Source organism: Centropristis striata, chromosome 5 (assembly GCF_030273125.1).
Source record: "Centropristis striata isolate RG_2023a ecotype Rhode Island chromosome 5, C.striata_1.0, whole genome shotgun sequence".
Classification (NCBI taxonomy): Eukaryota; Metazoa; Chordata; class Actinopteri; order Perciformes; family Serranidae; genus Centropristis; species Centropristis striata.
Genome location: NC_081521.1, coordinates 15,913,292 through 15,938,178, shown reverse-complemented (window position 1 = coordinate 15,938,178; position 24,887 = coordinate 15,913,292). Strand labels below are relative to the sequence as shown.

At 38.7% G+C, this 24,887-nt stretch overlaps 1 protein-coding gene across 1 annotated transcript in view; it reads left to right on the top strand.

Annotated features, from left to right (window-relative positions):
• LOC131971226 (IQ motif and SEC7 domain-containing protein 1-like) overlaps positions 1-24,887 on the top strand; it is a 228,436-nt gene that overhangs the window by 179,231 nt on the left and 24,318 nt on the right. Inside the window, 6 exon segments of the mRNA XM_059332556.1 lie at positions 309-476; positions 5,880-6,053; positions 10,740-10,835; positions 12,957-13,573; positions 22,843-23,376; positions 23,378-23,785. Coding sequence (XP_059188539.1) covers positions 309-476; positions 5,880-6,053; positions 10,740-10,835; positions 12,957-13,573; positions 22,843-23,376; positions 23,378-23,785 — 1,997 coding nt within the window.

The following is a 24,887-nucleotide window of genomic DNA, read 5'->3' as shown; positions in this document are numbered from 1 at the left end:
CACACTTTTAATTATTATAACCTTCAAAAACATCCTTTTACAAGTTTTTCAACACATATCAAGATTTTATCTGACTTTACTCTGACATACTTTTGTCTTCAATCTGGTCATCAGAGTGATTGTTCACTGTATCTCAGGACACAGCTCTCAGTATGACACACACTCATTTAGCTCAACACAAGTCAAGAATGATCATTGCTGCTTCTTGCCTTATTAATCACAAACTATTGGATTAAATGCATACATTGTTTTATAATATTTTCTCACAACACCCTCTTCCCCCCTCCTCCTTCCCCCTCCTGCTGCAGGGTAGCTCTCCCATCTCTCCCCCCAGCCCGGCGAGCCTCGCGTGGGCTCAGCGCAGCCGACACCAGCCGGCCAGCCTGGCGCTCCGCAAGCAAGAGGAGGAGGAGAGCAAACGCTGCAAGGCTCTCTCTGACAGCTATGAGCTCTCTACAGACCTCCAGGACAAGAAGGTACGCTCCACAGGAAGGAATCCACTCTGGTTCACTCTGAGTGACACACACACACACACACACTGAGGAATACACACAGAGCAACTAATGATGTGTTTCTATCACTCTCTCTGAAAATAGACGATACCTGATATATATATATATATAATGTCTGAAAATATACAGAAAAAATACAGAGAAAAACATGTGATCAGTACACACCATAGACTGTGTTTAAATAATAGACATAGTGACCGTGATGTCACCCATTGGTTTGTGGCCCCTTGGAAGCATTGAGTTCATCGTTACACTCGTTGCCATCTTGCATCACCATCTTGTTTCCGATACGGGGAGCAGACCATATTTGGACTGTGGAGGAGCGAGAGGGATCTGATCACTGACTACAGCCTGTCTACACCTCAACCTGACTGATTCATGTTAGCATTAACTGGAGCATTAACTGGATGTTAGTTTTGGCAAAAAAAGCAAAAACAACATGTATGTTACTTACCTCAGAAAACTGAACAGCGACTCCTTGGAGTTTCTGTTAGTCCAACCAAACGCTGAACAAGACATTTTTAATGAACAAAACGTTCAAAAAAACTGTCATTTAAGTGAAAATACAGTGAAAGGGTCAAAGTTATGAGAACAAACCGGTAAACGTCCTTTTTTTTAAGTCTATGTAACGTTATTATAACTTTATTGACACGTTGCTGTGGATACGCATTGTTCTGCTTCTCTCCTGATGACAGCTCGCCTTGTTAATGACCTGTCAATGAAAGGTAGCCACGGCCCAAATCATAAGATTCTTTATCTTCTGTTTTCTTCTAAATGGGGACAATATTTGAACTATTAACATCAAATTGTCTTGAAATAGATGTTTTACTAGTGATTGAGACCATAGTGTTGTCCTAAAAAAAAATTCTGAGGTAATAAATCAAGTGAGAAATTTTCACATTTTGCATTGAAATGAATGGACATATGTTTTTGCAGCCAAACTTAGTGCCCTCTGCTGGAATTTCGGTAGAATGCAGCTTATGGCACTTCCTGGTTTGCCTCCCTGCTCAGACCTGGAGGTTGCCGCCTGGTACACACACACACACACACACACACACACACACAGCCGTGGGTTGGTTCCCAGCGTGTCAGGAGATCTCTCTCTGTCCTGTTTAGCAGCATCGAAGCTCTGCAACACAGTTTCACCTTGTTTGTTTCCCCGTTTGTGTTTTTCTGTCTGGATGCTGTTTGTGTTTGCTGCAGAAACACAAGATAAGAAGAACGAAACCTCGCACTGACCAAAACAGGCAGAACCTCTCGGCCTGAATGCAATCTTGGAAATAACCTGTTTAAATACCCCTTTATTTATTAAGATTAATATATAAATGTTAAAAAAGTATATAAAATAAATAAGTAAAAGTATTAAAAATGTATATAAATAAAAGGGAAATTGTACAGGTAAGTAAATAAAAAGGGGTATTAATATAAAGGTAAATAAATAAGGAAAAAGTAAAACAGAAATATTAATTTATGTCACATTTTATCAGTTTATAGACGTTAATGGTATATTAATTATTTGATCACGTTATTTATTCTTGAACTCATTGATTTATTTATATCCTCCATAGAATCTTTAGATATAAATTAGGGAGTTAAAAAAATTTAAATAAATAGATACATTTTGAAATGTATATTAATTTAAAAGGAAATTCAAAATAAATAGAATAAATAGATTCATGTAAAAAAAAGCATACAGAAATAAATGGGAATATAAATTAAAATAAATGTAAAAGTTGTATTAATGAAAGGGAAAATTATAAAGTATAAAGCTGTATTCATTAATAAAAATATATAAAGTTAATAAAAAGGGAATCAATGCAAAGATCAATTAATAAAGAAGCAAAAGTAAAAAGTTGTTTATATTTATGTCACATTTTTCAATCAACATACATATCTACCTTAATGGTTTATTAATCATTTATTAATTTCATTTATGTATTTAATTATTTCTCATTCTAGCAGCTTCAGTCCTCCATAGGATCTGGGGAGATTATAGATATAAACTAGAAAATTTCCTCTGGGGAAATTTTGAAAGGGCCACTGCCGGTGTGTGTACACTATGATGAGATTCTTTAGAGATTTCAAACAATTAATACTAGTAATGTTATGATACTATATAATATTCAAGGAGCACACCTACAACAAGCATTCCTCTTCAAGTAATTATTTATACAGCAACCTATGACCTTTAACCTCAAAATGTGTGTGTGTGAAACATTTGTATCTGGAGGAGTGTGCGCGCTTACGCGCGCATATGTGTGTGTGTGTGTGTGTGTGTGTGTGTGTGTGTGTGCGTGCGAGCATGTATCTTTAACTGTTATTACATTAAATGACCAGTGTGTGTGTGCGTGCGTATATCTTTAACTGTTATTATATTAAATGACCAGTGTGTGTGTGCGTGCGTGTATCTTTAACTGTTATTACATTAAATGACCAGTGTGTGTGTGCGTGCGTGTATCTTTAACTGTTATTACATTAAATGACCAGTGTGTGTGTGCGTGCGTGTATCTTTAACTGATATTACATTAAATGACCAGTGTGTGTGTGCGTGCGTGCATCTTTAACTGTTATTACATTAAATGACCAGTGTGTGTGTGCGTGTGTGTATCTTTAACTGTTATTACATTAAATGACCAGTGTGTGTGTGCGTGCGTGTATCTTTAACTGTTATTACATTAAATGACCAGTGTGTGTGTGCGTGCGTGTATCTTTAACTGATATTACATTAAATGACCAGTGTGTGTGTGCGTGCGTGCATCTTTAACTGTTATTACATTAAATGACCAGTGTGTGTGTGCGTGCGTGTATCTTTAACTGTTATTACATTAAATGACCAGTGTGTGTGTGTGTGCGTGCGTGTATCTGTAACTGTAATCACATCAAAGCATCAAAGCGTTGGGGTCGACCAATCAGAGCAGAGCAATCAACGGAATTAACAGCTGTGGAATCTTCTGGCACAGTGAAAGCAGCCAGAGGTGGGCAGAGTGAAATTTCTGGCCTCGAACAGAAAGCATTTTTGGCAAAACCATAATACCTATCATTGATCCGACTTCACTTTGAGCGTCCTGAGTTCTTCCTGAACCTCTACATATGTTTTTTTTTTAAGAAAAATGAAAAAATAGCTTTGTTAGAGCGATCTAAAAAAACTTTTTCCTTTTTCCGAAATCTTCCTGCGTTTTTAATATGGGACCCAATGAGGCTGTTGGTGGTTTTGGTGGCGCATCTTTGCGTCGTACGCCCAAACTATAACTCTGACAGCTTTACCAGAGGATTGTGAGTGAGAAGACACATTTTCCTACATTTCTATGTATAAATTATTTCTGTAGAGTGGAATTTGCGGCCTGGAGCGCAGTTTTCAAATTTATTTTTTGACAGTTTTACCTCTCCCTCTACACTCTGAGCGATGACATCACACACTGTGACACAAACATTCCGTGCAATACACACCCATTATAATCTCAGAATTTCTCCAAAAATGATCATGGTTATTGAACAGGGATTGATAAAAAACTATATGACCTATCGAAACGCAAATTAATACACCAATACACAAGACTTGTGTCTACTGTTTAAAGTTTAAATGGAGTCTCTAGGTGAAATTATGCCGGAGAAGTAGACGTCTGAAAATCTTCAATTAATGTTCTTTTTTGCTCATTTTCCTTCGGCCGTCCCATTCATTTCAATGCAAAATTTTGGGCAGTTTTTCGCAACTTACGTAGCGAAAAATTCGTATTCCGTAGAGAAAAGTAATAGCACACCGATCCCGATCAAACCGCACGTTTTGATATATAATTTGTCCTGATTTGACTAGTAGCGGGACGAAATTGCGTCCGGAAGAGGAATAAGAAGAAATCCACAGTATAACAGTAGTGCTCGGGGCTATTTTTTTCGAACCTTGGAAATCTGCCCTAACAGACTTAGATTCCCACAGCCCTTTGAGTGCTCTGAGTGCGAGATGTGAAAAAATAAAACTTTGTCATCGAGCTAAGCCAAATACATCACCGGAAAGGTCATGGCCTGGAGAGTAACATATATCAATTTGAAGGTTCTATAATATTCTTGCTTTGAGATATTGACCTTTGAACCTTAACCCTGGGGCATATTTAAATGATTATAACTAAGAGACAAAAAGGGTTACAGACATGAGACCTACTGTTATAGAAAGGTGTTGACATGGACTATAATGTGAGCATAGTCACTAAGGGGTGGGAGTGGGGGGGCTTTAGGATATGCTGAAAAAATAACAAATCCCCCATTGAACAAGACAATATTTAAATTCTGATGCCAAAAATGTGATTGACATCCCCTCAAACCCTGGAAAGCCACTAATTAAGTATTTCCAACTTCCAATTTTAGGGGAAACCCTGTTTTATTAAAAAAAACTACAACTCCCCAGACCTCTCGTTTTGTAGTTCTTCCGTATTAGGGTTGTGAAAACCTATTTCTACCCAATATATCAAATATCACACATTGTCTAATAAATAATTACACTGTATGTATATTATCTATGCTAAAAAAAAGACAACAATGTTTGTTTAATGAAGATATTTTAACTAAAACAGGAGAGCAGAGTCCGGACCATTTACAGTGAAGTGCGATTCAATGAGATCGCACAGCACATCCGGGAGGATCGGACCACATCCGGTAGGATCGCGGTAGATTACAAAATAAAACAGATTTCAAAATAAAACACAGCGGATCGTCTTTTTCTGGCGAGATCTTCGCCACAAAGTGATTATGTACATTCACTGAGTGAATATTTAGAAAATAAAACATATATTTCTCGCTAGAAAGTAATCAAAATCCATTTTTATGCAGAAACAAAGTCAAAATATTGATTTTTTCACTAAAAATGAGATAACTGTCCGCCATGTTTTTCGTTCCGACCGCCGGAACCTTGAAAGTCACGTGAGGTTGGGATATGACTGTCATTAACTTGCATTGTAGCGAAATCCGTGTCAATTTCACAGAAATTTGAGTGATTCCGTGGCTATTCCACGGATTTTGAGTTAAGAAAATCCGTGGCTATTTCACGGATTTCTGTGAGACCAAGTTGAAATTAAATTAATTTAAAAAAATGTCCACATTTGAAAAAACCTCAAATAAACTCAGACTACAAAATAATATTTAAAAAATTATATATAAAAAATGTGTTTTTGTTAAATGCACTCAGCCTTAATTGAGTACAAGATGCATAAAAAAGCTATAAAAATGCATAAAACATATTTTAATATATACTTCTATTTATTCATTACATGCTATTATATTATACATATTTTTGATTATAAATCTTATCCAAAATAAAAGTCTCTCTGTCCTCTCTCTGCTCCCTGATTGGCTCCTGTGTGTGCCGCTGCTTCCTGATAGGTGGAGATGCTGGAGAGGAAGTACGGGGGACAGTTCGTGTCGCGGCGGGCGGCGAGGACGATCCAGACGGCGTTCAGGCAGTACCGCATGAACAAGAATTTTGAGAGGCTTCGCAGCTCAGCATCAGAGAGCAGAATGACACGACGCATCATCCTGTCCAACATGAGGATGCAGGTACACACACACACACACACACACACAGGTACACACACACTATCAGGGGTATTTTATGCCAGCACACTATACTTAAACGCCTAAAACACGTCGCCTGTGCCAGCATAAAGTCTGATTAATAGGCGTGCTTACAGACACGCGTATTGCGAGTACACCAGATAACATGGGTGACGGGTGAAAAGTGCCACGAGCGAACGTAGTGGACGCCTGTGTGTGTGTGTAACGCGTGTACGCCTATAACAGTTCAGCTGTTACAGAGTCTCAGCTTCATACGGGATTGTGAAAGCAGAACTTATAGATGAACTCCAAGCCCCCACAGAGCTGTCAGGATATTTCTATCATTTTCAGGCCCGTTTTTATTTTCTTGATGATATTTAATGATAGCAAGGGTGAAAGGGATAATTAAAATAATTTCAGCTACTTAAAAATAGTAATACTAAAGTGCGACGCTCACAGCCAGTTCCCAGTTCCCAGTTCGCTCTTACATACAGTTCATTACGCATCAGCTGTAATGTACAAATTGAATATTAAGTAGCCATGCGGACCTGTCCAATGAATAAGGATGCTTCTTGAGTAATTTTATGCGCTTGGACATACAGTTCATTAAGCATCAGCCGAGCATTGTCCGGTTCTGAGCTTTGTGCTCTGTGCGCGTTCTCATCAAAGGAGCTGCGATCGCGAGCAAGCTTCCCCCATATTCCAGGGATTTATTATGATGCAGCTACTGCGTTGCCATGGTGATGAGATAAACAACATGAAAGTAGCTTACTTCAGAAGCGATCAGCAGCACCCGTGACCGGGCTCCGCCCGGTCAACTTCTGCCCGGCGCTCTGTATAACATGAGCTGTATAACATAACATAACCTTCCCAAACATCAGGCTCACCCGCCGGCATTAGTTATGATTATGATTAATAATCAATAATAATAATTATGTTAATAAATGTGAACCGTGCATGGTTCAGAAAACAGTAGCCTATACTAGTGCATGATGATACTTTTTCCCTCTTTTTTATGCTTGATAATAAGTATTTATTAATACAGGACTTTTTTTTGTCACGCAGTGTTGACATACTAATATTAATACCATCAGTATTTCCCAGTATCTCAAACCGAGAAGACGTTTCCTTTTTCTTTATCTTACGAGGATCTCGTAATTATGATATCAGGATCTCGTAATTACGAGAAAAGGTGTCTATTTTTTTTTTAATCCAGTGAATGCAATGCGCTTCCGTACACAAGCTCTCCCAACAGAGCTCTATAAAGGCTGTACACAATACAACAGTAGCCCTAAAGACAAAACATGCGTATCGGCTCTATCGCACGGCACAATAAATCATTTTATTGCACAAAGTGCCGACTACAGATGAACCCAATCAGTAGATAAGGTGTTAAGGAACAGCACAACATCAGACAGAATCCTCACATTAATGGCGATTGTTGTTTCAGTACCACGGACAGCTCATGCGTAACAGAACATGCGCAGATCATATCCTACAGCAACCAGTTAGTGTGGAAACCAGTAAGGACACAACACCGGCCTTTAATCTTTCTGTTGTCTCACGCCAGTGTTTACTTGTACTGTTTAAGGTTGAGCCGCCAGCCGTTGTGAGAAATAAAGCATGACGCGGTGCGAGCCGCAAATATAACGACCACCCATCAACGAAGAGTTCCAGGGTGGTCACAAGGGCCGAGTTACAAATGCAACTAGAAAATTTCTAAAGAAATTTTGATTGTGTGCTTGCCTCTGGACCATCATTCTCGTGGCTCAAATCAACAGTCAAACAGGGACTCTGTCCTGAGTTCACAGACACCTCATACAAGTCTGTAGGACAAACGGTTCACAAGTTAGTAAAAGGGGGCGTGGTCCCTCAAAGGGGGCGTGGCTTGAATCAGCAGTTAAACAGGGACTCTGTCCTGAGTTCACAGACACCTCATACAAGTATCTAGGAGAAACGGTTATGAAAGGGGGCGTGGCTAATCAAAAAGGGCGGGAATTTATGAAACATTGTTATGTATAAGTGGTCAGTGATGTACCATCATCATGCTTGGCAAGTTTGAGGAAGATTGGACAATGTATGGTCAAGTTATAAGGTCTCATGTTTTATGAAGAAACACCATGTCTGTTTACTTAGAGTAAACTGACAGTTATCAGTTAGAACAGGGGTGTCAAACTCAAATACACAATGGGCCAAAATGTAAAACTTGAATAAAATCGCGGGCCAACATTGAACAAATAAACCTTTTAATATATAAACATGTTTTGCTTTAACATTAAATATGGAACCAGCAACGCTTATAAACATACAATATATAACTAAATAGTGCAGACATGCAAAATCAAATTTCAAATGAAAAACACATCAATGTCATTAATTTATTAAATAAAAAATAAATAAAAATCGTATGCCTCTTTTCTATTTGCATCCTTCTGATTTAAATATCAAAATAAAGTTTTTCAACAGGTTAATACATTTAAAAATAAAATAACAATAATAAATCTAGTATTAGCGGTACATGCGCCGTATAATACCGGCGGGTCAGCTTTTATAGTACAATAATAATATAATAATTTGATATTGGCTCGCGGGCCAAATAAAATTACACTGCGGGCCAAATTTGGCCCGCGGGCCAGAGTTTGACACCCCTGAGTTAGAATGTCTGTGTTGGAGGAGGGGGGGGGGGGGGGAGGCTTTGGTAGCTAAGCAACCACGTGGCCAGGTGGAGTCGACCAATAAGAGCAGAGCAATCAACTGAAATTAACTGCTGTTGGACACAGTTCCGCAGACAGAGGTGGACAAACTGAAAATTCTGGCCTCGAACAAAAAGCATTTTTGGCAAAACCATAATACCTATCATTGATCCGACTTCACTTTGAGCGTCCTGAGTTCTTCCTCAACGTCTACATATTTTTTTTTTTAAGAAAAATGAAAAAAAAGCTTTGTTAGAGCGAATTAAAAAAACTCTTACAACTCCTTTTTTGAGATATCATCGTGCGTTTTTAATATGGGAGCCAATGAGGCAGTTTGTGCGTGTTGGTGTTGCATTTCTGCGTCTTACGCCCAAACTATAACTCTGACAGCTTTACCAGAGGATTGTGAGTGAGAGGACAAATTTTCCTACGTTTCTATGTATAAATTATTTCTGTAGAGTGAAATTTGCGGCCTGGAGCGCAGTTTTCAAATTTATTTTTTGACAATTGCTTCTCTCCCTCTACACTCTGTTTGATGACATCACCACTCTAGACTCTCCATAGGGTTACATTGGGGGGATTTTTTGACGTGTTTTTGCCAAATAATTTGAAAACCGTTTGTCGGAACCCTTATAAAAGTCATAGCACACTGGTCATGGGCGAGCCGGTCGATTTGATACCTTTTTTGTGTATGTGCGACCAAAACTCTGGGAGGAGTAGTCGACAGAAAAACAACACGGAAGAAACGGAAGAATAATAAAAATAGACACGGTGAATAGTAGTTAGTGTGCTTTTGCAAGCTGGCACACAAAATTATACATTTATATCCTTTCTTACATACTTGTTTACATTTTTTGTAACAAAATATGTTTTTATCAAACTTTGATGGCGAATTTTGAGTTTAACAGCCGCTTCGCTTCACAATTAAAGCAATCCATGTTTTACCAAGAGAGACCTATTACACAGTTTAGGCTGTTTCAGTCTACCTAAATGCAATTTAAGTACACGCCTCGGCTGATGCTTAATGAACTGTATGTCCAAGCGCATAAAATTACTCAAGAAGCATCCTTATTCATTGGACAGGTCCGCATGGCTACTTAATATTCAATTTGTACATTACAGCTGATGCGTAATGAACTGTATGTCCAAGAGCGAACTGGGAACTGGCTGTGAGCGTCGCACTTTAGTATTACTATTTTTAAGTAGCTGAAATTATTTTAATTATCCCTTTCACCCTTGCTATCATTAAATATCATCAAGAAAATAAAAACGGGCCTGAAAATGATAGAAATATCCTGACAGCTCTGTTGGGGCTTGGAGTTCATCTATAAGTTCTGCTTTCACAATCCCGTATGAAGCTGAGACTCTGTAACAGCTGAACTGTTATAGCCGTACACGCGTTACACACACACACAGGCGTCCACTACGTTCGCTCGTGGCACTTTTCACCCGTCACCCATGTTATCTGGTGTACTCGCAATACGCGTGTCTGTACGCCTATGTAGAATTGTACTTAACAGTCACGCGGGTCTTCATGTCACGTATTTGAGCCGTAGTTCACCCGTCACGCAGCCGTCACGTAGGTGACGCCTGTCTGTCCATTGAAAGTGAATGGAATTTACACGCGCACGTTAGACGTTTGATGTCATCGCATAGGCGCTGTACACGCATTTTAGTATAGTGTGCTGGCATAAAATGCCCCTCATACACACACAGGTACACACACACACACAGACAGACACACACACGCGCCACACACACAGTAAACACACACACACAGGTACACACACACACACAGGCAGACGCGCGCACACACACACACACAGACAGACACACACAGACAGACACACGCACACACACACACACAGACACACACGCGCGCACACACACACAGACACACAGTAAACACACTCACTGTAAACACAGTGAACAACAAAACTATAAACGTGTGTGTTCGTGTGTGTTTGTGTGTGTTCGTGTGTGTTTGTGGGTCCAGTACTCATTTGATGAGCGCCAGCCGCAGGGTCAGGGGTCAGCAGGTCAGCAGGGCTCCGACGACACGGGAGACTTGGACGACTCATTCTCCAAACAGGTAAACACACCTGTTTGCTTACTGGCTTTTTCACTAGATCTCTCCTCAGTGGATGAAGAAGCTCAGTTGTTACTATATAATCTGAGTTTCTACTAATACAGAACTCAAACATTTCCGACCTCCTACTAGAGAAAGTCGAATAGGATGCCACTCAGCCATCTGAACATTTGTATGACGCGTATGTTTTGCTTAAAAGAAAAACACACCGTTTGTTGTAGAAAAGACTGTAAAAAACAACATTATGGTCAGAGTTTGAGCTTTCCGACAGTCCTTGAACGGCTCATTGGTTCTAAAAATTTCTGTTGGAAAAAGGGACCAAAACGAGATTAAAGTTGTGATATTTCTGTCAAAAGATCCTGTTAAAAACAATGAATTCTGCCAAAGAATGAACCAAATTCCTAAAATCTGGTTAAAACAGATTTAAAAAACCCACCAGGTTATAATAAAAAAAATGTGGCTTAAATCTGCACTTCAAGCAGACGCAAAGATATGAAGGCGATATGACGTGTTCCTAATTAAGTTAATTGATTTCTATGGGTTTGAACATTTTTTGAAACATTTGGGATAATTTAAATAAAAACTCAACTGAACATATAACAAAGGTCAAGAAACTCTGAAAACATTTGTTTTCTTTAGAAAATCAACAAAAATCCTCTGTTTATCATAGAAAGAAACTGTAGAAACAGACATTATTGTTAGTTTGAACTTTCCAACTTTTCCTTGAATGGATCATCAGTTATAAAAAGTGACCAAAACTTGTCTTAAAATGTTGATATTTGTGTCTAGAAATAAAGTGTTATCCTGTTAAATACATTAAATTCATGTTAGATTTTTATTCCTGGCGACTGTATTTACGCTTCAAAAAGTTTTTGGAAGATGTTTTGTGAAGATTATCTTGCTGAACAAAGGCATCATAAACTTTTGCTTATTATCTGCAACCATCAAAAACCCAGTGGGAAAACGTCAATGGCTCTTTGCCGGCTACACAATTAATGAAACTTTTATTGATATTCCAATATGGACTAGTGCAATATACAAATCCCAGAATGCCCAATATTAGTCAAAAATAATGCTCTGAATGTGACGTATTGTGTCCTATAAATCATATTCTACAGATCACACCAGGATCATTTTATCCTGTTTTTAAATCAAGAAATACAGGAAAGAGATGAAAAGAATCATTACCTCTAATATTGTGAATCATAACGCAGTAACGCAATCATGCAGCCTCAAACCAGCACCATGTTAACTTCCAGGTCTGCAACGTCCTGCAGAACTCAGAGTGATTAGAAGTAAAGAGACTGACTCAGCACTGATGGAATAAAACTGTGGGAATTTACTTCTTTATTGACTTCATCAAGAAAACAGCTGAACATGGAGGAGGAGTTTCAACAGAGCAGAAAACTGTGAGGATTCTTACAAAATAATGATAAAAAATATGCTTATAAAAGATGAGAAACATATAAAACATGTCTTTGATATAAGCCTGATGTTAGAGTCGGGCTTTTGAAGCCTCCTGCACTCTGCCCCGGTTCTTCTGTTCTAGACTTGGTTTTTACAAAAGACTCAGAACGATTGAATACAGTTTACCATTTATTAAAGAAATTAGTCAAATCAATGAGCAGCTGGACACCAGTCAGAACCAACAAGTTCCTCATTAACAGTTTTCTTCTGGCTGTGGGACCCCGACAAGAGGTCTGACTTTATCGTGATTGGTCAATTTAGGATGGTGACGCTGCAGCCAACCCATACTGATCACCTTGTGGTTTATGTCTTTTCAAAAGTTCCCTTTTTTGTGTATGTATCTTACTAAAATAGATGCACCCTGATCCAGTTCTAACCGGTTTTCATGAAAGGTTAAATAAGAGGGCATGATGTGAGAAGAAGGGAGCCTTGCTCAGGATGAGGGCAGGATGTGCCCCCTTTACCTGCAGTTCAATAGAGGAACAAAACTTTAAATGTTCGTTGAACAGCTCTTCTGCAAAGACATTGAAGTTTTATAACAAATAATAGTTTTAACACTTCAGTTAAAGCTATTCTAAATATCCCTATCCTTATCTGATATTAGAGGTGTGTTTCTCTAAATAAATAGAAAATTTTGTGTCCTGTGTCTGGCTGCAGGTCAAGTCTCTGGCCGACTCCATGGACGACTCGCTCACCTGCCAGTCGGGCCGCGAAGACTCTCAGGAGGCGGGAGGAGAGGGCGAGGAGGACGATGAGGAGGATGAGGAGGAGGGAGACGAAGAAGAGGAGGAGGAGGAGGACGAAGGCGAGGAGGACGAGGAAGAAGACGAGGAGGAAGATTACAGAGCGTGCGTGTGGCGAAACACCAACGCATCCTCGCGGCGCGTGGCTGGCCGGCCGGGGGTCGGCGGGGGGCGGGGCGGCGCCGCCATGCACGAGGACAGCACCGCCACCTCCTTCAGCGACGTCACGCTCTACATGGACGATGGCTGCCTCCCCTCCTCGCCGCTGTCCCGTCCACCGTCCTCGCCGCTGTCCCGCCCCGCCTCCAGCTCAGACACAGAGTACTGGGGAGGAGGGGGGGGAGGGGGCACGGGGGGGAGGGAAGACAGCAGGGAGACGGAGGGTGGCAGCAACGCCAGCCGCAGGAGCAGCACGCCATGCACCGAGTGCCGGGGAGAGTACAGAGGGAGGGCCGGAGGAGGAGGAGGAGGACACCTCCCAGTCCTCACCATCGAACCGCCCAGTGACAGCTCAGTGGACATGAGTGACAGGTCAGCACAGTCAATCAGACTCCTGCTTGTAACCTTTGACCCAACAAACAATAACAAATAATAATATGACAGAAAAACCAGATTCAGTGAGTTCAGGAGCCTCAGAACTGAAGAACACCTTACTAAATGTTTCATGTTTATACAACAAATCAATCAATCAATCAATCAATCAATCAATCCATCAATCATAAAAAATCAATAAAATAATAATAATATTAAAAATAATAAAACATGCAAACACCCTCCATCCCATTATAAACAAAGCACAAACTGAGGAAGCTCCATCTCAACATGCAGCAGTGAGGAAACACTGGAGGCAGGTTAGACATGAATTAGATAAAATAAATAAATAAAAATAAAGTAAGGTAAGATAAAATAAAATAAAAAACAAAAAATAAAAACAATAAAAAGTTAAAAAAAAACAAGATTAAAAGGATTAAAATAATTTAAAAAATAATTAAAAAGTAAAGCATGATTATTTATATATATATATATATATATATATATATATATATATATATATATATTATATACACACCTTTTCAATTCCTTTTATTCAGTGTGTACAATATTTAAGCCTTTTATTTTGTAATAGGTCTCTTGTTTTTATAGATATCAACACCAAACCACTTCTGATGTGTTCATGAATTCATTGTGGATTCCCCACATCCTTTATTGTCGTAAAACAAACACTTTAAATTTCAGATACCATTCCTTCCAGTGTGTCACCAATCATAAGACATCTGTAAGACAATGAATAAAAATGTAATTTACGTATTTAATTACTGTGCAGCCCAATTTATATATGACTATGTTCAACAAAAGACAAAGACTGCTCTTAGTATTTTAACTCCTCACTATTGCTTGCTATAGTTGTTCTCGATTTTCTGTTTTGGAAAGCATCACGAGCTGATGGTCAAGTACAGATGCATACTTGTGGCTGTAGTAATCATATTTTTGTTTATTCACTTTGCTTTAACAGCTTGCAATTAATGCTAAACTACCTGAAAGGTTGTATGTGTCATGCTTGAATGACAATTTGCATGCTTGACCTGAATTAACAGCAGCAATTTTGAAGAAAAAGAACAGTGAAGTCAAAATAAAAAATGAGAAATGTAAAGAAATGAATGATGTCTAAGAATCTTGTAAGGGTTTTAAAGGAAAGCAAGAAGCTGTGGAAGCTTCATAGTGAGTTCATGAACACGTCAGAAGTGTTTTGAAGTCGATATGTAGAAAAACAAGTGAGTTATTAAAAAATAAAAGCCTTAAGTATGAATAGAATATACATGCTTATTGCTCCTTATATCTAAACAACTTGTAAAGGTTTTGCTTGAAACTAAAGGGTTGTGACTGATTCAAACAGCTATCAAATAAGAAAGGCCTTATATATGAAAGAACTATACACACATATTACTTGTGCCTTTAAAAAAGGGGGTTTATTGAAAATAAAGGGTTGTGGGAAATCCACAATGAGTTCATGAACACATCAGAAGTGGTTTAGTGTTGATATCTATAAAATCAAGTGAGCTATTACAAAATAAAAGCCTAAGATATGAAATAATTATATATACTGATTACTTATGCCTTTTAAAAAAATTGAAAGAGTTTTTAATGACAATAAAGGGTTGTGGGAAATCCACAATGAATTCATGAACACATCAGAAGTGGTTTGGTGTTGATATCTATAAAAACAAGAGAGCTATTACAAAATAAAAGGCTTAAATATTGTACACACTGAATAAAAGGAATTGAAAAGGTGTGTATTGAAAATAAAGGGTGTGGGAAGTCCACAGTGAGTTCATGAACACATCAGAAGTCGTTTGGTGTTTATTAGATGAATTTCCAGTGAGTTATTAAAAATAGAAAAGAAAGACGTTGCACTTTTGCGACGGTCCCTAAGCACTCTGGCTGCCGTTGGGCACTAGGACGTATATTCGGCCCGGTTACTTTAATCTTTCGCCAGACTCGCTGATTTTGGGGAGTTGATCAAGCCTGTGAAATGTCAGTCTTAGTTTTCTGTACAAAATAAAACCATCCTGGGGGAAATTGGTGCGGTTTTCGTGACGCTATTCCAGTTAGAAGGCCGGAAAATAGGCGAATATCGCTCCTCCATTGCTCCTCTTCTTTCGTCAGTATCTCGGGATCTCGCAAAAGTATCTCAGGATCTCGCAAAAGTATCTCGGGATCTCGCAAAACTATCTCGGGATCTCGCAAAACTATCTCGGGATCTCGCAAAACTATCTCGGGATCTCGCAAAAGTATCTCGGGATCTCGCAAAAGTCCGTCCCTTTTTTTTTTTCACCCATCATTTTTTTTTTTTTTCACCCATCTTTTTTTTTCCCCCCGTGTCCCCTGGGGGGCTCCGTACTGTAACACTCAGATGCATGAGCAGAATTTTTTTTTAAATGGTTAAAATAAAAGCCAAATTAAAAAGATAAGTCTTAAATTACAACAAAGCACATTTATTCTTAGAGTTTAGAGTTTAAATGAACAAACCAAATGCCGACAAAAGTTTCATGACAACAAGTATGAAGAAACAATCACAATCCAAATCAGAGAAGCACAGACACAGAAGAGACTGCAGGTCCATCTGATAGGAAAACACAGCAACACATGAAACAGAAGCAGCTCATCTTCAGCTCGCTGCGCTGCTGGTTTATGAAGTGAGCGGCTGCTGTTTCAGGACCACGGACAGCTGCAGGCTGTGACTTTTACTTATGTTTTAAAGTGAAGCTGCAAATGTTTGACAGGCAGTACGAAGTGGCGAAAAAAACCCAACCTATATTTCCCAAGCAGCCATTCCAGCTGTTCATATGTTCTTTTCATAATACTAAAATAATGTAATACACAATGATTATCTCATTGTAATGTTTTGTTAACAGAGCCTGAAGGTCTATTTTGTTAGCTTTGGTTGTAGTTTATTTATGTTTTATTTATCCAGGATATTTTCATATTTCTTTTCCAGATTTCAATTCCAATGTTTAATATTCTCCAGATTTAAAAATTCATTGCTGTGGAAAAGGATGTACTTATTATGCTCTAATATGGTTAGAAAACTAAAACAACATCCAAACAACGATACTATCGTTTATCGTGATAGTTCCTGCGAAAATATATCGTTCTAAAAATGTGTTATGGTGGCAGGCCTAGTCATGTTCTCGTTGTAATCTGGAGGGTTTGAAAGTTCTCAGGATCACTTAGGATTGTTTCCCCGAATCACTATAAATGAAACCAGAGACTGACAAGTTGTGGAGATGAATTTAATGTTTATCAGACCACATATTAAACAATAATCAGCTTGGTAGCGCTCTACTGTCCCACCACCTCGACCTCAACAAAGCAGACTCACAGTAACTGTCAGCAGCAAGAGGGAAAACAACCTGCTCTCTGCTCATGAAAATATGGTGAATTAACTGGCTAAAGATCATCACTATCACCAGATGAGAGACGACTCTGTTGGGCTCATTTTCTGTTCCCAGTGTAGCATTAAAAACTGGAGAAAATAGAGACCCAGCTAACAAATGAGTGGGCCTCAAATGGAACAACTTTATGCTTCATCCACAGATTCTAGTCACAGCTCAGAGATTCAAACTGCTGCCTGATGACTGACCACTTCATATTACACAAGACTGACGAGTAAACACACAGTTTCACACAAGACAGATTCCAGATGAGACTTTAGGTGTTTAAGTAGTCATCAGATTTAAATTGTTGGTATAAATCGAATATTTCTCACGGTATCTCAGCATCCTGGCCTCAGCATCACCACAGAGGACTGAGATCAGCCAAACTAAATATAAACAGTGGTGGTTCTAGACCAGTTTTACTGTGGGGGGCCAAGCAGGGGCCAGTGTTCAATCAGAAGGCCACATTAAGATGATATTCAAGCATTCAAAATGTCTCATCTCTCATCATATTTGGAAGATACAAATACACTGATTGAAACAATGAGACTCACCAACAATAACAGTTATTTTTGTACGACAATGACATTTCTCATTTTTGAGCACAATTACTTTTTTATTTTGAAAGTGCAGTACAGTGAGAATTATCTTTTTTTATAAATATACACAAGTTTTTATTGCACAATTCAACTATAATACAATGTACACATCGTTCATTGTTATAAATTGATCATTTTATTATTAATTTGAAACAGGGGCCACAGCAGGGGCCAAGGGCTTCTTCACAGGGGCAGTGGCCCCTGGAGGCCCCTGTGTAGAACCACCACTGAATATAAACCAGAGAGCATTTTATCCCCATCAGCAGGAGGATAGTACGCTGGCCCTGAGAGCTCACAGCGCTGCACCTTGAGAAAACACATGCAAATACACAAAACACAGGCAAACTGAGAAAACATCTTTATCAATTTGACAACACAAGAACAGCATTTGTGTCCCCAAAATGGCTGCTGGTTGGAAGCTCTGTGCTGATCAGCTCTAACAATCTCCTGAATATCATGGGAATAATTTAACATCTGAGAGACTAGTTAAGTTTCTTAACTTCACAAAGAAACCTTAAGCCAGTTTGCAGGGTTATTTTTTGGTATTTTTGAAAATTTGGGTATTTTTCATGACATGTGCTCTGCAGTCAACAACACTGGATTACCTGGAACCTCAAAGTCTTCTGTTTCTATTGAACTTAACCTTTTCTAAGAACGTCTATTGATGAAAAGAAACATGGCAACTAAGAAGTTATCAGAAGATATGGAAGAAGTTAAAAAGTCCCTTAACTTTATGTCAGAGGAGCTGAGCAAGGTGGTTAAACAACAGGTGGGCCTACTGGATTTAATTGATGAAGTCAAACAACTGAAGGCTGTGATAAAGGAAAAAGACATGAAGATTGAGGAGCTGGGAAGAAGAGTAGAAGACCTGGAACAGTACACAAGAATGGAAGATTTGGTGATATCTGGGCTGGAGACAAACCACTACTCCTATGCACGGATCACAGCAGGAGACAAGGAGGGGGAGGACGCACCAAGAGGTGAAAAACTTCTACTTGAGCAGCAAGTCATTAAATTCTTCAATGATAAAGACATTCCCTTGGACAGTAAAAATATAGCAGCATGTCACACTATCCCACAAAAACAAAACAAGAGGCCAACTATCATAATCAAATTTGTGAACAGAAAACATAAAATGGAGGTGCTAAAGCTGGGAAAGAAACTGAAGGGAACAGGAGTATATGTTAACGAGCATCTCACAAAGAGAAATGCTGAAATCGCACGGCAGGCAAGACTCCTGAAGAAGGAAAAGCGCATTTAAGACACCTGGACAAGGAACTGCAAGGTATTCATTAGACTTAATGGTACACAAGAACAGGCCAAAGTCATTGCTGTCAGAGATATCAAGGACCTTGAGAGATATAAATGATAAATTGATGGAGAAATGTTATTCTTTTTGTGTTTACTTTGTGATGTGATCAATATGATACAGGTGGGAAACAATACTTGGGCATGACAATGTGTGAACACACAAAGTTAAAATCTTTTGATTTTCAAGATCATAGGTTTTATGAGTTAGAAAATGGCATTAATCCAGACATCAATTTCTATCAGAATGTTAATATGACCTGTGAATATTATTATGAGGAAGAGTTAAAAACTAAAATGAAGGGTTTTTCAGTGATCCACTTTAACAGCAGGAGTCTTCATAGTAATTTTTCCAAAATTAAAGACTATCTTAACCAGTTCGAAGAAAAGTTTACTGTTGTAGCAATATCAGAGACATGGTTGAGTAATGATAAAGAGCTAGAAGATGGACTAGAGGGATATGAAATGTTTTGGCAAAACAGAGTGAACAGAAGGGGAGGGGGGGTTGCTATATTTGTAGCTTTGGGTTTCAAATGTAAAGTTATTAACAATATGTCAGATGCAATTGATAATCTGATGGAATGTTTGACCATTGAAATTCAGGTGGAAAGAGAAAAAAATATGTTAATTAGCTGCATTTATCACACACCAGGGTCCTGCATTGATCATTTTAACACAAAGATTTTGGAAATACTTGAAAAACAAAAAGGGAGGATGACTTTTGTTTGCGGTGACTTTAACATTGATTTACTAAAGTCAAATGATCATAAGAAAACTGCTGAATTTATTGATGCTATGTTTAGTTTTGGTTTATATCCGTTGATCTCAAAGCCCAGCAGGATAACTAAGGACAGTGCTACTTTGATTGATAATATTTTTATAAACATGATTGATGGGAAGATAAATAGTGGACTGTTAGTGACAGATATAAGTGATCATTTCCCTGTCTTTGCAATTCTTGAAAAGAACAATAAGATTAATTTTTCAGAAAAAATTCACACTCATTATTCAGGTAGAGTGAAAACACCAGAAGCAATTGCAGCTCTCAAAACTGGATTGGCAAATCATGACTGGCAGGAAGTTTATGTGGAGGATCCCAATGATGCTTACAATGCATTTTTGAAAACGTTTTTGACACTTTATGACAGATATTGTCCAGTGAAAAAGTTTATACAAAATCCTAAAAAGAGTAGAAAACCATGGTTAACAAATGGACTGGAGAAGGCTTGTAAAAAGAAAAACAAGCTATAGGGAATTTTTAAAGCATCGAACAAAGGAAAGGGAGGATAATTATAAAAAATATAGAAACAGACTGACATCTATTATGCGATGTCAAAAGAAGATGTATTACGAACAATTGTTTCGAAAATATAAAAAGAATATTAAGGCTACCTGGAGTGTATTGAATAAGGTGATCAAAAATCGTAATGACAGGTGTTTTCCAATAAACATAGTTAAAGGTGACAATTCAGTGACTGAGGATATTGAGAGTATGGTTAATGAGTTCAACGATTACTTTGTTAATGTTGGTCCTAATTTAGCAAAAGAGATTCCCATTACAGGTGAAAAAAATGAAACCTTTAATTTAGCTTTCAATAAATGTAACACAATGTTTCTCGGGGGAGTTTGTGAAAGTGACATTTTAGAAGTAGTAAGAGAATTTAAGAGTAAAACATCTACTGATTGCAATGATCTAAATATGTCACTTATAAAAGAGGTTATTTTTTGTGTCCTTGAGCCATTAACTTATATTTGTAACAATTCTTTTCAAACTGGTATTTTTCCAGATAAGATGAAAACAGCCAAAGTGATCCCAATCTATAAAAACGGAGATAAGCAATCTGTGTCAAATTACAGACCAGTTTCTTTACTACCTCAATTTTCTAAAATTCTTGAAAAATTGTTTGTAAAGAGATTCGATTTTTTTATTGATAAATATGATTTATTGAATGACCATCAGTATGGGTTTAGGAGAAATCGCTCAACATCATTAGCAGTGATGGAATTTGTAGAAAACATTGCAACAGCTATAGATAATAAGCAGTTTGGAGTAGGTGTGTTTATTGATTTGCGTAAAGCATTTGATACGATCGATCACTCTTTACTTCTACAGAAATGTGAACGGTATGGCATAAGAGGTATAGCACAACTTTGGTTAAGAAGTTATTTAAATAATAGGTTTCAATATGTGAGTATTGATGATATTAAATCTCAACTTAAACATGTAACCTGTGGAGTTCCACAAGGATCAGTGTTGGGACCAAAGTTATTCATACTTTACATAAATGATATTTGTACTGTAAGTGATACATTAAAATATGTTATGTTTGCAGATGATACTAATTTATTTTGTTCTGGAGGCAATATAAAGGAGTTGTTAAAAACTGTAGAAATGGAATTGATGAAATTAAACAAATGGTTTGCTTTAAATAAGCTGTCCCTAAATGAAAGTAAAACCAAATTTATGTTGTTTGGTGGTAAAAGGACTAACACTGAGGTAAAAATAAATCTAAATAATGTTGAAATTGAAAGAGTATATGAAACAAAGTTTTTGGGAGTAATAATAGATGATAAAATTTGTTGGAAGCCTCACCTAAAATATATAAAACAGAAATTATCCAAGTCTATTTCTATCCTTTACAAAACAAGAGATCTACTGAATAAGAACTGCCTTCATTTGCTGTACTTTTCACTTGTGTTGCCTTATATGACATACTGTGTTGAAATTTGGGGAAATGCATATAAAACAAACCTAGATCCAATAATTAAACTGCAGAAAAGAGCTATCAGGATAATAAATTAAGTTGGATACCGTGATTCTACAAATCAGCTTTTTATAAGATCACACACGTTAAAATTTCAGGACATTGTATATTCAAAAACATTAGAAATTATGTTTCGAGTGGTAAACATGTCAATTCCTGTTTGTATTCAAAAAATGTTTAAATTAAGGCAGGGGATTTATAACTTAAGGGGGTTGCTAATGTTTGAAACTCAGAAAGTCAGAACTAATCTCAAATACAGATGTGTGTCAGTTTTGGGTGTAAAATTATGGAATGGACTAAATGATGAGATAAAGATGTGTAAATCTATGTTAGTTTTCAAGAAGACTTTAAAATCTAAAATTATCAAGGGTTACAATGAAATTTGATTGAATTTGATTTTTCAGTTTAAGCTATCATGTGTTTTGTAACAATGTGAATTACTCAGTTAATGTAATGTATATAATGTATACATGTAGATGGTACAGGAGAGGCAAAAATAAGCCTTGGGGCTTCAGCCTGTTCCTTTTTCGGTTGCTGTCTGATGGATTCTTTTGTAAAAACATGATTTTATTTTGTTGTCTTTTTTGTTGTTTTTTGTAACCGAAATAAAGCATTCATTCATTCATTCATTTAGAAAACACTGCAAAGACCACAACACAACACAACAAGAAAAAGAAATGTAAATAGACCACAGCACAACAGAAGTGTTTCCAGAGGACACTTAAAAGTGTTGCACACGTCTGGACATGTTTGATAATATCACGTTATTTCAAGATAATGATAATTTCACGTTTTAACGATCATAGCATGCTAATGTTAGCTGGCGATCGATAGTGTGCTAACGCTAGCGGGCTAGCAAGACCAAGGACAACTCGGTGCCGTTGAGAGAGACAGACCAACGAGTATCATTCATTTATCTGATTTAACTGCAATGTGATTGATATGGGCTAGCTAGCTAACGCTAGTGGGCTAACGCTATATATCACGTTATAACATGAAATTATCATTATCATGAAATACCGTGATAATGTCACAAGTGTGTCCAGACGTGTGCATCACTTTTAAGTGTCCTCTGGAAATACTTGTGGTCTTTGCAGTGTTTTCTAAAATATGTTGTTAAGTTGTGAACAACGTGTTTTATCTTCATCACGTCTGAACTGATCTGTAACAGTACTGTCTGGTTGAACCTTCAGGTCGGAGCGGGGCTCCATCGGGCGGCTGGTGTACGAGCAGGAGCCGTCGGGAGCAGAGCGAGGAGGAGGAGAGAGGGAGCGGAGGGGAGGAGGAGGAGGAGAGGGAGAGAGCGGGGAGGACGATCAGGGCGGAGGAGGTGGAGGCAGCAGCGAGGCCGACTCTCCGCAGGGAACCATCAAACACAAACCCAACGGGCGCTCGGTGGCCACAGCGCAGGGTCAGACCCGCAGCCCCGCCAACGTGCCCATCGCCCTGCCCTCCGCCCGGGCGCTGCCCCCGCACCCGCTGCCCCATCCGCTGCAACACACACACCCACACCCCCACCCTCACCCTCACCCCTCCCCCATCCCCCACCTGCCCACCATCCTCCACCACCACCCGCAATACAGCCAGCCACACATCCTGCACATGCACCACGTGCACGGCGGCGGTGGCCCATACATGCAGCATGCTCACCACTTTGCCCAGCATCACTACCACCACCTGCACCACCAGCACCACCACCTGCCCCATGGCTACCCAGAGCCCCCCTCCTCCCCGCTGCCCTCCCCCGTGCCCCCGCTCACGCCTCTCTCGCCGCTGCCGCCACCCACTCACGCCCTCGCCGCTGTCCTCCTCGTCCTCCTCTGCGCTGCAGAACATGGAGGCGCAGCAGCAGCACCACGGCCACCACCCCCACTTGCACCACCACCACCTGCTCTGCTCCGATGGAGACAACGAGAGCGTCAACTCCACCACCACCAACTCCAACGACGACACCACCGTCAACAACTGCAGCTCCGGCTCCTCGTCACGCGACAGCCTACGGGAGCCGATCGGAGGGGCGGCGCTCGGCAAGCAAACCTACCAGAGAGAGAGCCGCCACAGCTGGGACTCACCCGCCTTCAACAACGACGTGGTGCAGCGGCGGCAGTACCGCATTGGACTCAACCTCTTCAACAAGTACGTCTGTGTTCCTCTCCTTAAGTTTATTGTCATCATATTTACCAGTTTAAATCCAGCTCCTGCCCTAAACCATCCAATCAATCAATCAATCAATCAATCAATCAATCAATCAATCAACCAACCAACCAACCAATCAATCAAGCAATCAAGCAATCAGACTATATTTATATATCACTTTTCATACAAGAGAAATGTAACACAAAATGCTTCACATAAAAAAGGAAATAATAATAATGATAATAATAATAAAACATAGAAACAATCAAACACCCTCCATCCCATTATAAACAAAGCACAAACTGAGGAAGCTCCATCTCAACGTGGAACAGTGAGGAAAAAAAAGGCAGCTTAAAAAAAGTAGATAAAATAAATAAAAAAGTGAGGTAAAATAAAATAAAATAAAATAAAAAAGTAAATAAGTAATAATAATAATAATAATAATAACAATAAAAAGTTAAAAAGCTGGATAAAAAAAGATGAAAATAATAAATAAATTAAAAAGTAAAGCATGATATATATATATATAGAGAGAGAGAGAGAGAGAGAGAGAGAGAGAGAGAGAGAGAGAGAGAGAGAGAGAGAGAGAGAGAGAGAGAGAGAGAGAGAGAGAGAGAGAGAGAGAGAGAGAGAGAGAGAGAGAGAGAGAGAGAGAGAGAGAGAGAGAGAGAGAGAGAGAGAGAGAGAGAGAGAGAGAGAGAGAGAGAGACTTATTAATAATAGCATATAAACAAACATCAACGTGATCAGAACGACCTGAAGTAACAGAAACATTTATTTGAGTTTCATGTCCCATCCACTAATATGGAGGGGGCGGGGCTTATAACCTGCAGCCCTCCACCAGGGGGTGCTCTAGATGTTTTGGCCTCACTACTGGGCAGCTGTCAATACTTCTAATAAAACAAATTTAAAAGGATAATTTAAAAGCAACAGAATTTAAATTTGTTTCTCAATAAATCTGTGGATTTTTTGGAAATCAGTCAGAATTAACACTATTGCTCATGTTATTTTTCACAATTACAATATCTTTGTATGGTAACAAAGCACTCAGTTGCAATCAGACTTTTGTGAGACTTAAAAAGCAGCTTATATTAAATAAAAG